This window comes from Anabrus simplex, chromosome 6 (assembly GCF_040414725.1).
Source record: "Anabrus simplex isolate iqAnaSimp1 chromosome 6, ASM4041472v1, whole genome shotgun sequence".
Taxonomy (NCBI): Eukaryota; Metazoa; Arthropoda; class Insecta; order Orthoptera; family Tettigoniidae; genus Anabrus; species Anabrus simplex.
The window spans coordinates 220661502-220683554 of NC_090270.1; the positions used below are offsets into that span (position 1 = coordinate 220661502).

Here is a 22053-nt window from a genome sequence, read left to right on the forward strand (position 1 = left end):
GTTTCCCATTTTCACACCACGCGAATGCTGGGGCTGTACCTTAATTAAGGCCACGGCCGCTTCCTTCCCACTCCTAGCCCTTTCCTGTTCCATCGTCGCCATAAGACCTATCTGCGTCGGTCCGACGTAAAGCAACTAGCAAAAAGGTTCCAAAAATCTCGAGTTTCGATTCATCCGAGAATAACACTTTCTTTCATTCTTCATGTTTCCAATTACGACTTTTTCTAGCCCATTCGAGTCTCTTCTTTTTATTTATGGGTTTCATCAGAGGCCTCCTTGCTGCCACACATCTTTTCAAGCCGTCTTCAATCAGTCTCCCTTTTACTGTTGAAACAGATATTTGTTTCTTGTTCATTTCTAACAGTTCTGCGCGAATTTGTGCCGCTGTTTTGAACCTATTTCTCTTACTAATACTTCTGTTAAATTTGTAAACAATTTTAACTTTTTTTACGAGGTTGCCCTCGTCGTGGTCTGTCCTTATTGCTATCTGTTGTCGTCTGGCGGTGAAGGATAGATAGCACTCCCCATATAGACACACTACATTGTTTCGCAATTTAGCGAATTGATACACCTGCTTGTCTGAGTACTAAAATTCAAGCACGTTTTTCTATGGATATCTCTCCTCTTGGAGCCATAATAACGATGTGCACACTGTCAACTCTCATTAAGGAACGAAATAGGAACCAAGAAAATTAAATTCGAATAATTATGCAGGAGCTAAATAGTATGTATTTAGCAATGCTTGAAGTATAATGCGGACATCACAACACTAAGAGGGTATAACAGAGGTGTATCGAATTGGCCTTCATTCATCAACTAGGTAAACCAACATACAAGCTCACGTATCTATGCTTTATGTACACAACTTTCCTTTGGTGTAACTTTACATCTAGATGAAAACGAACACACAAACCTGACTTGTTTATACAAGTGTTGCTTTGCTTACTCAAGCATAACCATGGCATTAAACCGTATCTACAGAGAATTAGATGTAAATTATTAGGTGTATTGAAATTAATGAGCGGTAGGGTGTATACTGTAAATAACACGGTAAATGTAGAGAAAATATGGAAATACACCACATTATTATATACCAAATGTCCTGATTCATAAAAATTATATAAATTTTGAATAATTATTGGTTCCTGTAAAAAGATGATCTGCATATAAATTTGTTCTGTGTTTATGACTTAATGTTAAAAGTTGTAAGCTTTACTTGCAATAGGATATTGTGTCATATTCTCTTCAGGATCGAGCCTTTCGTCGTGTTATCAGCTCGTATTTTAGTGTACCATGTGGACTCGCTACAAAGGATAGTGCACCGTGAACAAAAGCCATAAGCCCTTCATAGCCGAGTCTTTCTGTAAATCCTCTCTTAAACATGGTGAAATGGCGTGCAATAAGGACTAAGTCTCGCAGTGTCACACACATCCTTATAAGTATGTGGATCGTATGAGAATCTCTCCAGGAAACCACTTACAATTAAGTCATTTATTAGCAGCAATAAATGTGTTACGTTGAGATTTATTTGTAGGATGGGGCTCTGAATAATAGGTTACTGCATCTGGTAAGATATACAGTAAGTACAGTAAGAGCTAATAGTATACACGTGGTAATACATCCTACTATGGCTTTACAGGTAAAAGATGACCTATGAGAGCTTGTTTGACTTCAGTTACTATAATGAAAGATTAGCCAGCCCCGTGGTGTAGAAGTAACATGCCTGACTCTCTTCCGGATGCCCAGGTTTGATTCCTGGGCTGAAACGAGATTCGCGCAGCCCCGTGAGGCCATTTTAGGAGCTGTCTGATACGGGAGGCAGCTAAGCAATACGGCTGATGATACCGTCACACTGACCACCAATATCTACAGGCTGTCTGACTGGGCAGCAGTCGTCTTTGTGGACCAAGAACCTAATGGACCGTTTGGTTTGGTAATGAAACATTCATTGATTGGATAATACGAATGCAGAGTAAGAAGGGTACTCAGCTCTCCACCAAAACTGGTATGCAGATATAAAACACGAACCCCACTGTCGGCAGTCCTGAATATAGTTTTCCCATGGTTTCCCGTTTTCATACCAGGCAAATGCTGGGGCTGTACCTTAAGGCCACGGCCGGTTCCTTCCTACTCCCAGCCCTTTCCTATCTCATCGTCGCCATAAGACCTATCTGTGTCAGTGCGACGTAAATCAAATTGAAAAAGACACAAGTGAAATGAACCCAAATATCATCAAAAATCTAGAATCTAAAGGTGCTAAGTAGTACGTATGAGGTGTAATGAAGAACAAAACATGCATCTCTAGATCTACGGGATGATGTTGACACGTACTAGTCAAATAATCACCTCATAAATACAGTACTGTCCTGAAACAAGAAAGATCTGCAGTGAAATTGTCCTGAAGCACATTTCAAAAAATATATCTGTCATAGAAACAGAAATCATGAAATTAACAGTACTCGACTTGTTTTGAACACATTGTCTTCATGTGCGGTATTTTCTTCTTCAGGTACATTGTTTAGCAGAATTATGTCACGTATCCTTTTCAGTCAGTCATTTCAAAACCAGGAAAACAAAGCCGAGGGTGATTTCTTCCAGAGAATCATTGTAATTTTCCTTCGATTGTTTAACAGTAAAAAATTCCTTAATGAACTTTTGACATAAGATGGCACTGATCTCGGGAACAGTTCGTGTCAATTGTAAGTTAGCGTGCGCATAAAATAATTAAAGTGCCATGGGTGCTGGGACATTCTGACCGACAGCTACATTCTTAGGAGACAAGATTGGGTTTCTCGTCATCACACCGGTGTAAATATCATTCTGTGAGATCTGTGTCGATGCAGACATCACCTGAATTTTGTTTAACCAAATGTACCATGGGTTTTAATCTATGGCATCAGATTGAGCACCGTTTAGTTCCTGTTAGTGGAAATTAATATTGACACTTAGTACATTAATTAAAGAGGCAAATTATATACAAAGATTTTTAAAACAATTAAATTTACTCAGAATATTATAAGAAAAATGAGAGAAAAATTATTGAAAATTGAACATGTTTGAATATAATTTACATTTTACATTACGGATTACCTCTAACTGAAGCAATTCGAGCAGTGGTGGCCATCATTATTGTTAAGACATCATCTACAAGGAGGAGAAGAAGAAGAAGAAGAAGAAGAATACAGCGAATATCTAGATTTTCTTTCAAAATGTAATTTTTAAAAAATTGTCACTAGTTGAAACCAGAAGTCGTAAAAGAGCTGTGGAAATGTTGGGTTTCTTTTCTCTTTTTTTTCCTTTTTTTATTTTTTTAAATTTTGCTACATTGTTACTGTAGAGCAGCTGAGACTTCGAAAATATTGACCCTGGACACTGGTTTATCATGTTTATAATTTCTGCCAGAATTTCTAATACTAACAGTTGGTTGGTCTAGGACTTCGAATGTCTGACAGCTGCCCAAACTCTTCCCAGCCCTACCTTGAACAGGTTTTGGTTGCTACTTTTACAGGAAACAAAGTAATAAATCAGTAGACTTCCATTGTTTTCATAACTTAATTCTCTTATTTCAAAAATGAGCAGTTCTACTACTGTTAGTGTCAGCCTCCGGATCCTTTAAAACCCAGCAGAGGTAATCTTCGGTACCCGATGAAGTAGGCCTACATTTAAACTCTCCCATTGGTTGAGCAAATAGAGGACGTTGCGGCAGCGAGAAACAGAACGTTGAAATTGACAAGCAGGCAGCTTCAACGGCGTCAAATCAAAATTCCATAAATGATGGTGGTGATTATTATTATGATTATTATTATTTATTACTATTATTAGAGAAATCGGAAGGTTGTCATCGGAAGTGGTGTTTTTGTGAACATGTGTGTGTGGTCCGTGATTACATCATGGGCAGAGAGGTGGAAGAACGAGCCAACGTGAAATTTACGTTAAAGTAAGTAAATCGGCCACAGAGAGACATTGAACATGCTTTGGCAAGCATACGAGGATGAGGCAATGAGCCGTACGCAATGTTTCAAGTGGCGTAGGCACTCGTCCGTTGAAGACGAGGAGTGATCTGGAAATTCCTTCCACGAGCACCACCCCCGAAAATGTGGAACGAATTCAGGAAATTGTGCTTGAGGATCGTCAGAGGACGATCAGCGACATTGCTGATGTGCCGTACGGGCCAGTGCAGGAATTAAACATGCGGCGTGTCGCTTGCAGACCCCTGAGTGGAAGAAAAATCGTACAGCAAGTGTACCAAGTTCTCAGTAAGCGTGCAGCGGATGATCCATCTTTCACATAGAGGATTATCACCGGTGACAAATCTTGGGTCTGAAACAAAACGGCAGTCGTCGCAATGGAAGAACCCTATCATTTCTTTGTCCTACCGACTTCTTCTTTTCCCTAAAGATGAAGGTGCAGCCGAAAGGCCCATTGCCGAGATCCCGCGCGAATCCCAAATGGTTCTGGACTCCCACGCAAAATGATTTCCAGGCCGCATTTCAGCAGTTCCTGCACAAGGCGACTATTTGAAGGTGATGTTCAATCTGAGGTACAAAATATTCCTTTTCGTCAACAGAGATAGACCTGAAACATTTTGATCTGACCTTGTAAATGTATTTAAGAAGGAATCTCTGCTTCAGCAGGTGAAAGAAGTTAACCAGTGAAAGCATTGGAGCAAAATCCAGAGTTTGATATGGACTTGGAGAAAAGTTTGTGATGCATGGACTTCAGATATTGTCAACGATACGACCTAACATGTTTCCCATTTCTTTTGTTTATGTTATTGCATTTTGTATGAGCTAGCGACAATATATAATTACAACCATCTAGTTCGTCTGGTGATTTGTGGGTACTAGAATTTGCTGTTGTAATTATATTTGGGCTTGGGAAAGGTTCCCGATATGTTTGACAAGTGGGAACACCGAGGAAAAGGAAACACTTGGAGGATGACTAGAAGTACGTATTTGCTTTTGTGAATGGCTGGCTGTGTAGCACATTAATTTGACGAGGGACTCCATTTCCTGCGTCATATTTGTGAAATCTAATCTTGGCAAGTTCATTGTCATTTCAGAATAGAGTCACTGGTGCTTAAGGATCTCTTATCATGGGACAACTCTAACACTTTGCCTTCTCTTTCAACTATGAGCATTTATTTATTTATTTATTTATTTATTTATTTATTTATTTGTTTGTTTGTTTGTTTGTTTCTTTGTTTGTTTGTTTGTTTGTTTGTTTAATTATTCAATTATTTATTTATTTAAGGTGGCTGGAGATGAGCGACCATTTATGCGAAGTAATTCGTGTCCACGAAGTTCTCCCGTCACATGCAGTGTGCACCACAAATCCCTGCCAGACCTACATGCTGGTCCTCAGCCCACCAGTCCACCATCATCCACTGACACCAGTGACTCGCGATCAGTCAGGTATATTTCTTCACTCTATTTTGACTTATTTTTCATTTGCTAAAAATGCAAAAGAAATTCTGTATAATTTCAATATAGTTCTGTACCTGAGGTTCAGTATTTTAGATCTGGATGCAATACAGTAGTGGAATGACCAAAAATTCAATGAAACTAAGGCACACAGGCTTAAAGTTTTTCATTGATTATAGGCAAGTTTTCAAGTAAATATGCACTTGGCACGAATACAATGAAATTTGTATAGTGAAGCTGTATTGCTGTTATCTTTTTAGTAGTCACTTTTCCTTGTAAACAATATTTCAGTAAAGTAATCCTATTCTTGACACTTTGATGCTATGAAGAAGACCATATACAGCAGTTGATAGTGACTTTGCAAAAATGTAAATAATTATTCTGTGAGCACATACCTTTTGAAGAGGTAGTGAGTGTGAGATTTGTCTTGCCGCATCTGGATGGCCTGGTAATGATATGTTGAATTTTAAAGGAAAACAGTCTTCTGCGACAACAGTGCATAGTTGTTCCTTTTCGTCATATAGTATCAGTTGTCTCACGTATGCTGTGTATGATTTGAAGAGATGAAACCATTTGTTCATTACTAGTGCCACAAAATATCAACTGCTGGAAAGATGATGTGTAGTCCTAATTATATGCATACAAAGAGGAGAATATTTGAAAATAGCCTCAGCATCCGTTGCTCAACAACATTTAGTAGAGAAATCTGCCCTTGGTACTCACTGAACATGAATTAGACAACTCTGAAATACAACCCACTAATCATACAGTTCTAGATGTAAGAGTACGAGTTAACTTTGCAACTAGCACACAATAAGTATGGCTCTGATTTAGTGGATCACAAGCAAAAATCCCAAGTAAAGCAGTATGATTTGTTCTTAGTAATTTCCAACAAAAGAGCATTGTTACAAAAACCTTGCAGACTTCGTGCTGAGAAGACTTGGAAGTTAGGAGACGAGATGCTTGACTAAGCAGTGTGTTCTGAGCTGTCAGTGGAGAGATGACATGGAATGACATAAGAGACAAATAAGCTTGAGTTGAGTTCTTAATTGTAGGAATGAACATAATATGAAGCTAAAGTTGGAATACAAGAGGAAAAATTGGGGCAAATGTTCATTTATATGATGTGGAAGAAGAAAGTTCAATAATTTATCAAGGTAAATGTTTGATAAATTTCCAAGCTCTTTGAACACATTTAAGAAAAGGCTGGGTGACAATTCTAAATGCATTTGATTGATTGATTGATTGATTGATTGATTGATTGATTGATTGATTGATTGATTGATTGATTGATTGATTGATTGATTGATTGATTGATTGATTGATTGATTGATTGATTGATTGATTGATTGATTGATTGATTGATTGATTGATTGATTGATTGATTGATTGATTGATTGATTGATTGATTGATTGATTGATTGATTGATTGATTGATTGATTGATTGATTGATTGATTGATTGATTGATTGATTGATTGATTGATTGATTGATTGATTGATTGATTGATTGATTGATTGATTGATTGATTGATTGATTGATTGATTGATTGATTGATTGATTGATTGATTGATTGATTGATTGATTGATTGATTGATTGATTGATTGATTGATTGATTGATTGATTGATTGATTGATTGATTGATTGATTGATTGATTGATTGATTGATTGATTGATTGATTGATTGATTGATTGATTGATTGATTGATTGATTGATTGATTGATTGATTGATTGATTGATTGATTGATTGATTGATTGATTGATTGATTGATTGATTGATTGATTGATTGATTGATTGATTGATTGATTGATTGATTGACCCCATACAGATTATGATGGCCCCTGGAAGAGTTGAAGTTAATGGGTTCCGTTATTTGTAACCTTGGCATTAAGTGGGATAGACTGGTTAGATCTATGCCCACAGTAATTAATCTGTCACTCATTTTTGGTGAAGACTAAATGAACCTCTCCAGAAATAGTAACATCATAGCTACATTTTTTTAATTTCCCATGTGGAATCAAACCCACATCCTTCCAGGTCAACTAAGCATACTAGGCAGCTATAAAAAGAGTTGTATCTCTGTGCAAATCTGATTGAAATGTTTTGATCAGTAAGTAACATTGCATGTCTGGACTTATACCATAAAATTAATTTGGATGTTAGCTATCTCTTTCTAGTTAAATTTTATGTTATGGTAGTTTTCTGATATGCCATGCTTATGTTGCCAGTAGAGAAAGTAGCATGGGAGTATTGGTAGTTAAAACAATGGAGAAAATGATATTGTAATAGTAAATATAATTGTCTAGCTAGTAATATTATGTATCAGATTTCAGCCAGTGCATGTGGATTTTTGAAAAGGAAGGTCACATACCAGTTGTTCAGATTCCTCCTAAAACTGGAGGTACCATATCACAATATCAAGAGTTGTGTGAAGCTACAAGCTTGCTTTTAAGTAGCCAAACAAGTTGGCTACACGGTTTGTGTCATGTAGCTGTCAGCTTGCATTTGGAAAATAGTGGGTTTGAATCTCACTGTCAGCAACCCTGACCATGATTTTCAGTGTTTTCCTATTTTCACACCAAGCATATCTTCAGGCTGTACCTTAATTGAGCTCATGGTTGCTTCCTTCCTACTACTAGCCCTGTCCTATCTCACTGTCCCCTTAAGATCTATCGGTATCAGTAAAACATAAAACAAATAGCAAATTAACTTGCAAAATTAGGTTGGTGAGATTTTAAGTTTAAATTTAGACTGTGCAGACTGGGGGACCTCTGCACTATGAATATTGTATTTTAAAATCCATATATATATACTAAAATACAGGGTGGCCCACTTAAACGTTTCACCGCAAATATATCTGGAACAAGAGATATTGAAAAATGACTTTCACAGGCATGAAGGCAGGGAAGGGGCTAATTAAAGTAAATACTATGAGCCAGTCAAAAACATAGGAAAATAGTATTTTCAACACCAACTTACGTTTTTTTTTAATGGACACCCTGTATTATTTCGTAAGCAGTCGTTAATATGGAAAATCACACAAGTAATGGCGTTTGTTTCATCGCAATAGGTCAATTACATCCCGAGATATTGCAACGTGAAGTTGACGCTTGAGATAAACAAAACGCGCAGCAGTTGCACATCCTGAGATTCCAGCACGAATCTCACGGTCCTCTTACTCGCGATATGATTGCCGAACTACAATGCGTCAGGCGCTATACTTAATGCTATTTGCACTGCTATCAAGAGGGATGAAAATAAGAGAATTTCGTTACAGTAACTTTGCTGTACGAATTATGTACATTCTGAAGTAGTACAGTACAGAGTACTTCAATGTACTGTGTAGGTAAATAAAACACGCAAGAGAAAAACCGTTATTTATATATCCTTTTGCTGTGGCAGGAAACCCTTCTCTTATTTTAAAAAAACGTAAGTTGATGTTGAAAATACTATTTTCCTACGTTTTTGACTGACTCATAGTATTTACTTTAATTAGCCCCTTCCCTGCCTTCATGCCTGTGAAAGTCATTTTTCAATATCTCTTGTTGTTCCAGATATATCTGCGGTGAAACGTTTAAGTGGGCCACTCTGTATATAAAATTTTATGCTGTATTTGTTTTGGGTCATTGGTGCATACTGTTCAAAAAGTGAGGAGAGGCTGGTGATATCCTTGTTTTTCCCATTAAAAAGCCACCACTATCAACCAGTAATTAAATGGTGGTGGTGGTGGTGATTATTGTTTTAAGAAGTAAAACTAGGCAACCATCCTCCCAGTATTTTAAAGATACAATTCTAACACATGTTTCAATTGATAAAGAATCCATTTTTAATCATTAAAGCTTACGACACCAACCTCCAACAAGTTTTTTTTACATTGCACCAACACAGATAGGCCTTGTGGCGATGATGAGATAGCAAGGTCTAGGTGTAGGAAGGAAGTGGCAATGGCCTTAATTAAGGTACAGACCTAGAATTTGCCTGGTGTGAAAATGGGAAACCATGGAAAACCATCTCCAGGGCTGCCAGCAGTGGGATTTGAACCACTATCTCCCAAAAGCAAGCTCACAGCTGCACAACACAAACCACACGGCCACTTGCTCAGTAGATTAAGATGTCCTGTAGTCAATAATGATATAAAGCAGCTGACACACTTGTTGAATCTGGACACATGTTTGTCTCAAACTAACGACTGAATCTGAGTGCCTGTGATAGCTATATGTAATGTCATATGTTGTCTGAGTTATATTCAGGTAACTTTCTTTTCAGAATCTTATTATTTCAGTGGTTATAAGGATATGATGCATGTGGTCAGTCAAGTAATAGCAGTCTTTAATACTATGCATGCTAAAACTAATATGTGCATGCTATTCTAATGTAGAAGCAAGAGGCATTCAGGGCAGTGTGGGTGTGTTCCATGCTGCAGCAGCAGGCACTGCCGGCGTTCTTTGGGCTCCGCCATGAGCACACTCTCCTCCAGTGTCCATACCCAGAAGAGTCGTCGACATGGGTCCAGCAACAGTTCGCCTGGCGCTCGATCTCAGAGGGTTGTTTTCAGTGAGTATCATTTATATTTATACCTTCAGTACTTTATAAACAGGGAGTAGTATTTAGTTTTTTTAAACATAACTGATAAGGTACATAGTAAGTTTTGGTTTATAATCAAGCTTGCTCATGTGCTCTTGTTGCACTTCTGTGTGAGCACATGAAGTTTCTATAACCTGCCATTCACAGTATGCACAAGCCATGCATCTTGGTAGGTGTGCAATTTACCTACTGATGAGCCCAAATTAGCACACTTGGGCAAAAGGCTGGCAACCGGGAATGAGTTAGCTGGAAAATGTATAAGGTCCAATAATGGACCAACTGTATTGGTATTGCACCAAGTGCCATTAATGCCAATGTAGCAGCAAACAACTAGTATATAGCTAACCAGCATAATTAATCTTTGGTTAATGTATGTTTAAATTTAACTGCTTTTGTTGTTTTAAAATAATTTGAAAAGCATAAACTCTTGTTTTGTGCTGCCGAGGCAAGCAAGTTCATAGTTATTTAGTAGGATCAGAGGGGTGCAAGTGGTTCACAAGTTAGAGAGAAGTTAAATGAGTAAGAGAGCTAATTATTTTGTACTGGTGCACAGTAACAGAAAGTATGATGATCTTTTGAAGCGTTGTCTGAACCTGTGAACAGTGAATCATGTAAATGTGAAGAGAACATTGCAAGTACTGATAGATTTACTGCAGTTCAAGAGGGAAACAATGCTGACAATGATGGGCCCGATTGCTGGACATTAACTATAAAAAAAAAAAAAAAAGACTTCTTCCAGAGAAATGAGTGGCTTAATGCAAAAAAAAAATGGACATGCTAGGTTATAAGCTGTGCCATGATGTTACAAGTTTAAAGCCAGAAAAACAAATGGAAATTAAAATATCTGCAGCATAGAGGAGTGGTAAAGTCAGTACCTTTGGAAGGGAAGAAGACAGTACATCTGGAAATATGAACAAAGTGTGAGATTCAGTTAATGAAAAAGTTTGGTTGAATACCCCCACCTTTTTTCTTACAAAAAAAAAGCACTGTGTAAAACTAACATTTTATTAAAAAGTACATGTGGTGAATATGTGAACAAAATAGCTACAAATTGGAATTGTGGTATTATGCGAATAAAACATTGTAATATTCTTATTTCCAAAAGGTGAACATCTACATGATATCATTCAATATGGAGCAGTTGTATCAGCAGTGATATTTATGAATTTGTGCAAAATAAGAGTTGTGGATACAGGAATAATCTTTGCTTTGTCCATATCAGATTATGTGAAGCTTTTTTAGCTATGAGTAAAGAGTGAATGCTTTGAATGAAAAGGGTTTGGGTTCCAAATGTTATCTGACATTTCATCAGTGATTTTGCCTTTGAGGCTTCACTTTCATAAGGATATGATTCTTGGAATTGGTCAAATACCGGTACTACATTTCTTGGTTCAATTGAGCTTCTAGGTCCTAACTTTTCACCACAAACTGTGCCTGCAATTGGAGCATACCAAGGATGCACAGGACAGTGACTAATAATAGCTTTACATCAGATAAGATTCACAGGAGACAGTCCAGGACTACAAAACTTTGAAGAGAAGAGAACCCTGTATTGCTATTGACCTATTAAAGGCTTTTGATAGGGTAGCTCATGGGAGATTACAAAAAAATAATTAGGACAATTGGAGTAGACAAAAGAGTGTTGAATGTGTGGCTACATTTCTAGAAAATAGAACTCAGAGAATTAGAGTAGGTGAAGCGTTATCTGATCCTGTAATGATTAAAAGGGGGGTCCTGCATGGAAGTATTATTGGACCTTTATGTTTTCTCATATGTATAAATGATATGAGGAAAGATGTGGAATGACAGATAAGGCTATTTGCGGATGATGTTGTACTGTATAGAGTAGTAAATGAGTTGGAGGATTGCCAGCAACTGCAGGGGGACTTCAACAATGTAGTGAGATAGACAGTAAACAATGGTGGTGGTGGTGGTTGTTGTTGTTATTGTTGTTTCTTATGGCTAGCCTGGATTCCAGTCCATGAGCTTTACAGTGGTATGAATGTAAATGGGATTAAAAGACAAGTTATAAGTTTCACCAGGTGGAAAAGTCCTCTCAGTTTTAATTATTGTGTTGATGGGGTTATATTATCTCATGGGAAACCATGTAAGTACCTAGGTTTTAATATAAGGAATGATCTTCGTTGTGGTAATCATAATAACGAGGTAGTTAAGAAAGATTACAGATCACTTCACATGTTTATGAGAGTATTCAGGGATGTAGTAAGGATGTAAAGGAGAGTGTGTATAAGTCTCTGGTAAGACTGCAGTTAGAGTATGGCTCCAGTGTATGGGAGCCTCACCAGGACTACTTGATATGAGAACTAGAAAATATTCAAAGGAAAGCAGCACAATTTGTTCTGGGTGATTTCCGACAAAGGAGTAGTGTTACTAAAATGTTGCAAACTTTGGGCTGGGAAGACTGGGGAGTAAGGAGACGAGATGCTAGACTGTGCAGTATGTAATACCAACTATATTGGTATTATAAATTTACTCATTCAGAACAAATATTTCAGGTTCCCTGTGGGAATCAACATCTTTATCAAGTGTGGTATGTTTTGAGCTGTCATTGGTGAGTTGGCGTGAAATGACTTAAGAAGATTAAGCTTGAGCGTAGCTTTTAAAAGTAGGAAAGATTATAATATGAAGATAAAGTTGGAATTCCAGAGAACAGACTGGGGCAAATATTCATTTATAGGACGAGGAGTAAGGGATTGGAATAAATTATCAAGATAAATGCTCGATAAATTTCCACATTCGTGGAAATTATTTTTTTTTAAATGCTAGGTAAACAATTATAAATACCGGTAAATGTAAATATGAAGTAAACAGTTGATAGGGAATCCGCCATCTGGGCGACCACCCTAAATGCAAATCATTGATGATTGTTGTTGTTTGTTGACCCTTGAAAATGTAGGGCACAGTTTCTGGTAAAATGAATACAGCTAGGAACCGAATTCAAGCACGACCAATGACCCTGGAAAATTTCTTCTATATTTATTGAGATGCCGCCCTTGAAAGCCTATGCTGTTATATTGCTGTACTTGTTCCTTTCCGTTACTTATGATTTTACTGAATTATCTTGTGTAAAGGACCATCATCTGTAAACAAGAACTGAGAATACACACTCAATTGTGGGCACTGGCAGAATTACTTGCAAGGAGTTGCAGTTCCAGATGGGAGTTGATATTTTTTAAATTTGAAATTGGAATGATGTGTTTTTAAGACACATGTCCTTTATTACTTCTGTTAATTGCAAGTAATTTCTGAATTTCTTTTCTCTCCTTTTTTGTTAATCTAAAGTTAAAATGGGCATATAAATAATAATAATAATAATAATAATAATAATAATAATAATAATAATAATAATAATAATAATAATCGCATGGCCTCAGCTATCGTGTGCAGACATTTCGATTTGACGCCATCTGGCTGTCTGCTCATCATTTTTGATGTTCCGTTTTACTCTAGGTCCGCTAGATGGCAGACAGAGTAAACCAGATCTCTCTTGGGTGTCTATGGCTGAGATTTAATTAATTTTGTCGGGTAAATACCAAATGTATCACCAGAGACCTTTTACATGCTGACATCGTACGACATGGAGTGTCGAATGGACTTTCTTCCGCCCTTCAAAAATCCGACTACCTCTGCCGGGTTTGAACCCGCTATCTTAGGATCCTGAGGCCGACACTCTACCATGGATCCACAGAGGCATATGGAATGGTTTTAATGAATAACAAGGACTAATTTTTTTAGTTTGTGCTTAAGGATGGTTTTGTTATTGTGATGGATGAAAAAGACCAATTTAAACGTTGCATTTGTAGGTTGGTATTTTATTTAGAATATGTACGAAGATTTGTATGCCAAAGTTTTATTACATGTTCATTAACTTTTATTCATTAAATTTTTGTTCTTTGAATGAGAATACACACCATTTCTACTGTATATACTTCTTCTTCTTCTTTGTTTGCATTTCCAGTTCTCTCCCAGGCCTGGTTATGAATCAAAGACCTCCATCATTATCTGTCTCTCCACCACTCTTTTCCTGCTTCCATTATTTCTTCTGTCTCACCTCCTCTCTCCACTGTATCTGTCCACCACTTTTGACGCCTTCCTGAAAGTTCCTCTTTCAGATAGTTTCTCTGTAAATACTTTCTTTGGAACTTGGCCTTCTCCAGTTCACATCATGTGTCCATACCATTCCACCTTGCTTGTTTCTATCCTATCTTGTAGTTTTGAAACTCCAATCTTTCCCTAATCTCTTCTTTTCTGATCCTATCTTTTATTTTCCCTACGATACCTCGAAGGAAATTTGGCCGCCTAAACTTTACTCTTATCTCATTTTGTTGCTGTCTTTAGTAGTAAATGTATGCAATGCATTTGTTTAATTGAAAAACATTGAATAACTGTATTACAAACCTATTTCTCTTGTGGATTTTCCCACTTCAGCTTTTCTTTTACAGTAAAAAAGTTTCTCATTCTTGAAGAGAATTTGGCACTGACTGCCATTTCCTCATTTCTAAAAGAGTCACTTCACTCTTGTGGTTCTTATCTGATGTAGTCACTGCCCTGTGCTTCTTTGGTATACTCTGGCCGTATATTTCCTTAATGATACGTGACATAATTAGTGGTGGGATCTTGATATCCCATGCCATGAGTCTTTGCTTGTGAATTTTTCTCAAATTTTCTTGGCAATAGCTTTGATGATTACCAGTATTCTTGCCTTACATAATCAACCCCTTTTGGCCCCATCATCAACACAGATTATCTTGTTGTATCTTGTAATGATTCAGTACACAGTACATCTCCGCTGAAGTCTTGTTGCACCTATATAACGTGTGATACAGTTATATTTTCCTCTGCACTCCATGTCAACCACACATTAACTGAACTTCAACTGCTTCCTTTGCAGAGCCTTCGATTATAATATCACTTTTATAGCACATGCTCCTGCAGGTGTACAAATCAAACTTTTTATTATAAGAACCTCTGTAGACTATGGGCAGAATTTATAGCATGGCTGGGTGCTGTAGTGTATTTGAAGCCAGGCTGAGTGGTGCAGACAGTTGAGGTGCTGGCCTTCTGATCCCAACTTGGCAGGTTTGATCCTGGCTCAGTCCGGTGGTATTTGAAGTGCTCAAAATACATCATCCTTATGTCGGTAGATTTACTGGTTCTTAAAAGAACTCCTGTGAGTTAATTCTGGCACTTCGGCATCTCTGGAAACTGTGAAAGAAGTTAGCGGGACGTAAAGCAAATATTATTATTATTTTATTTGATAATTTTGAACAGCTGATAACTTCATAAAAAAGTTGGGTGTGCTGCATCTACCTCAATAATTGGATCATTCTAATAATAGAGAATTATCTACATTAGTTGCATCTACCTCAATAATTGGATCATTCTAAAAATAGAGAATTATCTACATTAGTTGCATCTACCTCAATAATTGGATCATTCTAATAATAGAGAATTATCTACATTAGTTGCATCTACCTCAATAATTGGATCATTCTAAAAATAGAGAATTATCTACATTAGTTGTAATATCAGTGTCCAGACCTTAGAAAATTGGAGGTAAATCTAAGGACTAAGTACTCCAGATGTGAATAATATCAACTGGTACAGAGTTGGACTTTCTTCACCTTATCTTTTTCAAGGAGAAATAAATTATCTTACTGGAGTGCTTTCTGCTATATGGCAAGCTTTACAGCAAGGTAATTGATCCTCATTGGGAAAAGAGTAGTGAAGCTAGTGTAAATATGTATAATTTTATAATCATCATCATTATCATTTATAATGGAGGTTAATATCAAAATGTTATTTTTCTTTCAGTAATAGAATATTTACTACCCTGTTCTAGGTGTATAATATTGACTTAGTTTTATTTATTCTGGCAAAGTCAGGGATATATTCCCTTCCTTACACTTAACCAGTCTTAACCAATTACGCCATTACTAGTAACAACTGAAGAAGAAGAAGAAGAAGAAGAAGAAGAAGAGGAAGAAGAGGAAGAAGAAGAAGAAGAAGAAGGAAAGAAAGAAAGAAAGAAAGAAAAAAATGGTAATGGTAGTAATGCTTAAGTAAATTTACTAATTAAAAAAATAAGAAAAATATTTGTATTTCAAAAAGGTACTAAAATATTCCTTTTAATATATTGGTGAAAGAAGGAAATTGAAGGGGAAGAAAATAATCACTTAACACGTTGGCTGCCAGAGCGGTACATTGTACCGCTGAGTGAGTGTCTCACGAGGCCACGGCGGTACAAAGTACCGCTGACAGGTGTTGCTATTTGACTTTCCCTGCCGGGCCGGCGGACCGCTGAGCCGTTGAATTCGCTATGCTAGCGTACCGCTATGGCCTCGGAACAAATTCTGGCATGCTTGGTTTCCAAAATATAATCTTTATTTTTTATTAATCCAACCTCCTTTTATCGGCAATATGTGAGTATTTGTCCAATCAGTTTAGCCATGCGCTTAGGTGTGCCGGGTTAGCTAACTCGCAAGCTCAAGATTTTGGAGATTGTGGGTTAGAACACTACTGTTGGGAAACCTGGTTATGGATTTCTGTGATTTCCCATTTTCACCCCAAGCTTATGCTTACCTAATCAATAGGCCACACTGATTCCTTCCAAACTGTTGCACCCATACCTGAGCTGATTTCTACGGTTATCGCAATAAATATAGCGTAAAAATGAGCGTATTTGTATTGACAACATAACAAAATTTTACATTACCGCTGAGCATTTGGCAAGGAGTAAATAGGAAATAAATATCCTTCAAATTTAATTTGGTGAAGAGTTATTTGTGTTGCAAAATGTAATAGACCAGTTTGACATGGACACTACTTACCAGAGATCTCATACTGAAGGGCTAGCGTCATTATTTTCCGAGTTCGAGAAGAAAACGGTTTCATTTTTATAACTAACCTCTCCATTCACTAGTAAAATAACTTAGAAATATCTCGCAAGTATTTCACACACACCCTACTGTAAAAGAATGAGTGCCTTGCGATTGTAGTCCTAAGCGCTAGTAAACAAATCGTGGCACACTCTGTTATCTACAATGTGTACTATCATGCGATGCAAGCTTCTGGTACCGCTCTGGCCGTCTAGGCAAAACCATGCAGTGAACTTTTCTGTGGGGCCACGGCGGTACCTCGGGGTGCTGAGAATTTTTATTGTATTTCGTACGTACATTGAACACTTAAGTGAAATATCACTTCGAATTTTGCTTTACTGCTTATTTACTACATGCCTTTTAGAAAAAATGCTTTGGCCACCGGGACATTTCTTGCTATGTGTCCTGGCAGTCAACGTGTTAAAAGGAAGAGAGGAATGATGATGGAGAGGAAGGAAGAGAAGAAGTGGAAGTTGAAAGGTCGCAACTAAATGCTTCATTCATGTTTAAAAGCAGAGTTGCTAGACATTCCTCTGATGTCCACTGACAGGAGATCCCATTGTTGGGTTGGCTTATGGAGTTGTTCCATTATATTATTGGAAACTTTCATGGTAACCATGGAAATGGAAACAACCCAAGAAGAAATTAAGTTGTGAAAAATCAGAAAGGATAATGTAGAGACAATATATTAAGATGTTCTGAATATTGACAAGTTCTGACAGAAGTAATCATAGAATGATCTTCTTGCAAAATGATTGTGGTCAGATGTGTTTACAGTAGACTACATCATCATGTTGTCTAAGCTAGCTACTCATAGTTGATTCCCAGTTCTGATGAACCTTACTTTATATCCCAATACACCAATTAGGGTAAGCATGTGTACCATCCAAAACAAACTGTTTTGAGACTTTCTAAGTTTTCTGACCTACATATGACCTTTCCCTACTCCCATAAGCTCAGTTTTGTTAGATTTACATTCATGGGCGCCCGCAAGGGGGGGCAAGGGGGGGCACTTGCCCCCCCCTGGAATTCTAAAAATGTTGATGTTCAATTGTTTAATATCATACCAGATTATTTAATAAACTGAAATTACTGACAGTCATCTAGCATATGTTATAACTGGAAGTTTCTGTAACAGTTTAATGTTGCTGACGTTATATTGGTTTTTATATTCAAGAAAATTGTTAATGTGCCCTCCCCTGGAAAAGATCCTGCGGGCGCCCATGTTTACATTCAAACCAGTGGGAATGTTACTTGCTTACCACCACATAATCCAAAATTACACACATACATTGATTTATTTTCAGAGTCTGGTATTGTTTCCACTTACTTGTACCAGGCTCATATCTGACTCCCTTGGTCAACTCTTGTTCCTTTCTGACCTCAACAGTACTAAGTTTGCGAGACCTAGGGAGTTAATCGATCAGTCATCGTTGATCTGCGTTTAGGGCTGTCGCTCAGGTGGTAGATTCCCTATCAGTTGTTTACCTTGTCTTTTCCTAAATGATTTCAAAGAAGTTTGAAATTTATCAAACATATCCCTTGATAAATTATTCCTAATTACTCTTCTCTTACATTAATACTTTTTCTCCCCCCCCCCTCCCCATTTGTCCTCTTGAATTCTAACTTTATCTTTCCTACCTTTAAAAGCTCCTCTCAAGCTTATTCATCTACTAATGTAATTTCCTACCATCTCTCCATTGACAGCTTGGAACATACCACTTAACAACAATTATAATAAGAAATTATTTATTTTAGAAGTGAAGCTTCCACGGTGTGAAGAATTATTTAATTTATTTTCCGGGTTGAACCGTGTTGTACTTGTACGCATATCACGTACAGTTTGCCGACGTTTCGAATACATTGCAGTATTCTTTGTCAAGGCGACTGAAATACCCCTACTCGATCCGAGGTAATCAGTCTCCCAGGCAGAAATTACACTACTAGAGTGGCCTTGATCTTGGCCTTTTATATCCTAGCCTATCTGGCTGACGTAAGCCCTGGCTGTCTCGCGAGGCTTCTGGAAAGTTTATGTCACAGCCAGGTAGTGGGGGCTTGCCCGCGCTGTTATGTAATGGGGTTGCGGCTCGTGTGTTTATGTTGTGGTCTGTATGTCTTAAACTATGAATGATGGGCATCCAAGAATTACTGATTTTGTATCCTTCTTCTAAATTTATGTTATTCGGATGTTTCTTGATTTCGATAGCCTCGCGGATTTTCCTTTCCAGATTCCAGGGGATAGCTGCTAGGATCTTGGTCTTGTCAAATGATATTCCGTGCCTAGTTTCGTAGGAATGCTTGGCTACTGCTGAAATATCTGTGTTTTGGTTCTTGGTGTGATGGATATGTTCTTTTAGGCGGGTGGAGATCAGACGTTTTGTCTCACCTACATAACAAGCTCCGCAGCTATATTCAATGTGATACACTCCGGGGGCCTGTAATTCTATTGTGTCTTTTACTGGTGGAAACGTCGGCAAACTGTACGTGATATGCATACAAGTACAACACGGTTCAACCCGGAAAATAAATTAAATAAGAAATTATTTATTGTTCACATCCGTAGGTTTAACCACTACACTGCCCTACTTGTGTCCGCCGGGTTGTGCTAAGAAAGCAACAGCGGCAAGATGAGACCGAACTATCGGAAATGACCTCTCGGTCAAAGAGCGAATGAGGAGATGTGTGGTCCTTTTCAGGACCCTCAAGTTCGTAGAATTGGACCATCGCTGCGAATTTTTCAATTGAATATCAAAGGGATTTCCTATTATAATTGTTGTTAATAACAGTATTCAATATGGATTAACCATGAGGATAATGACCTGTAACATACCACTTAGTCAAGCAGCTTGTCTCCTTACTTCCAAGTATTCCTAGCTTAAAGTTTGTAACATTTAAGTAACATTACTCTTTAGTCAGAAATCACTCTGAACAAATCATGCTGCTTTCCTTCAGATCCTTTCCAGTTCTTATATCAAATAATACTAGTGTGAAATCATACTCTGGTTGGGGTCTTACCAGTGACTTATACATCCTAACAGCCACCCCTAACTGCACTTATAACCATATGAAGATATATGTAACCTTTAGTTACAACATTGTTTATGGGATTACCCCAATGAAGATCTTTCTTTATATTGACACCTAGGTACTTCCAGTGATCACCGTGAGGAACCATCACTACATCAATACAGTAATTACAACTGAGAGGGCTTTCCCTATAACATCATCCAGTTCTTTACTCTTAACATTATATTCATAAGAAAACGTAAAGGTCCAATCATTCTGCCCAGTGGGACAAGTCTCCCCACCACCCCTTCCTCTTAATCTCTACAGAATCAGATAATGCTTCACCCACTCTAATTCCCTGAGTTCTACTTTCTATAAATGTAGTCACCCATTGAACTACTCTTGAGTCTGCCATTTTTATGCCCTTCATGGCCGTAACTTTTGGTATGCTGATCCCTTCATTCTTTGAAGTGTTAAACCTAGCTTCCTCTCTCTCTTCTGATTAGTGTCAATAGAGGATGGTCACCCAGTTGTACTTCCTCTTAACACTAGAACGCCCGATGGAGTCAGTTTGACTCCTCAGTCATTTCCTTAGTTTGCTGTAGCCCGTAATTTTCTGAATTCAAAAAGTGTGTTTGGTGACTTTTCATCATTTAAGTGGAGGATTATACCAACACCTTTAATTAAAAATTACTCTTGTAATCTTTGAATTTACCTTAGATGCCCAATGCAGTCATTTTGACTCCTAGAGAAATATGCATACAAATCATACAATTTCTCATGTTACTTTGACTTACATTAGTAGACAATCAGGGTGTAGAACGTAACACTGTAATGGCTTAGTTTATTATTGTTTTGGATGACGTTACACTGTTGTGTTTTAAAACGATGAAACACAAGCTGTACTCAATAAAAGTCTACAAGAATTATGATACGACCCTTACTGTGCATCAAGGTAAATGGAGAATGGTCCGGCCCCGCCTGTCACCTGGCGGCCCCGGGTTCGATTCCCGGCCGGATCAGGGGTTTTTAATTGCAAATGATTAATAACCCTGGCCTGGGGACTGGGTGTTTGTGTCGTCCTTAACGTTCCTTTCCTCACATTCAACACTTTACACTTCCACCATTTACAAAATATTACAAAATACACGCAGATTCCTCACATATGGTGCAAGTAGGGCTAAAAGATCTTTCTAGATCGACACCCCCAACAAATAGCTTTTTTTTTTTTTTTTTAAAGCGGAGAATGAAGCAGTCTGTGGATCTTGCACTGCCATCTGTACTAGAGACTGTCAAGAAATGCAGTGGCCACTGGTAGTGTGTTGAACTGTTCATACTTACTTCATTCCTTTCACAGTATAGTAAAAAGTACAATCTATGTAACAATTTTTACAACTAGGGTTCTATACCAAGTTATTGATGTAACTCATATTTTTAACACTTAGATAAAATGGTTGCTCATTATTTGATTTCTTGCACTTATCCTCTTCAAAAACCATAACTCGAATTACCATGCAATGTCTTGACAAACTTTGCAAAAACTACCAAAAATATAATTACACAACTTATAATTCCACTTATTGTACTCACAATTGTTTTAGAGACTGCATCAAAGAATGTTCAAGTTATGAAAAAATCATAGAAAACAGAAAAACAAAAATATCACATTCATACATGTAAACTGGGTTAAAATCAAGTGTAGAGTCAAAATGACTCCCTTTGGGCATTATAGGAAGGTTATAAACCCTAGGCATGCTTGTGTTAAAATAACAACCACTCCCGTCAGGGGTTCTCAACTTAGGAACCTGGAGTATTGAAAACTGTACTTCTACCTTAATGTGGCTCTCTTCAACTTATGTCAGTCTCCTAAATTTCAATTTCCCTAAACTCTGCTTCTCTGCAGCCCCAGTGGTATTCTGTTAGCAAGGCCTAGGTCGTCTTCTCCTTATGGTACAGGGTAGTATAATACCGGAAGAAATAGCTAAAAAAGGGAAATCCGCTATGGGTTCTCAACTTGGGAACATGGATTGATGACCAGGATTTCTCTAGCTATGTCTGGCATTATTTCCACTTATGATTCTGTCAGGTTAGATGAGCTGAGTGGCTCAGACAGTAGAAGCCCAAGGCTTCTCACCATA

The 22053-nt window shown here is 37.6% G+C and overlaps 1 protein-coding gene across 1 annotated transcript in view; it reads left to right on the forward strand.

Annotated features, from left to right (window-relative positions):
• The window catches only part of LOC136875668 (uncharacterized), a 524739-nt gene that overhangs the window by 475807 nt on the left and 26879 nt on the right, over positions 1-22053 (forward strand). The window contains exons 5-6 of the mRNA XM_068228095.1: positions 5254-5414; positions 9805-9980. Of these exons, the coding sequence (XP_068084196.1) occupies positions 5254-5414; positions 9805-9980 (337 nt within the window). The remainder of the gene's footprint in view (positions 1-5253; positions 5415-9804; positions 9981-22053) is intronic.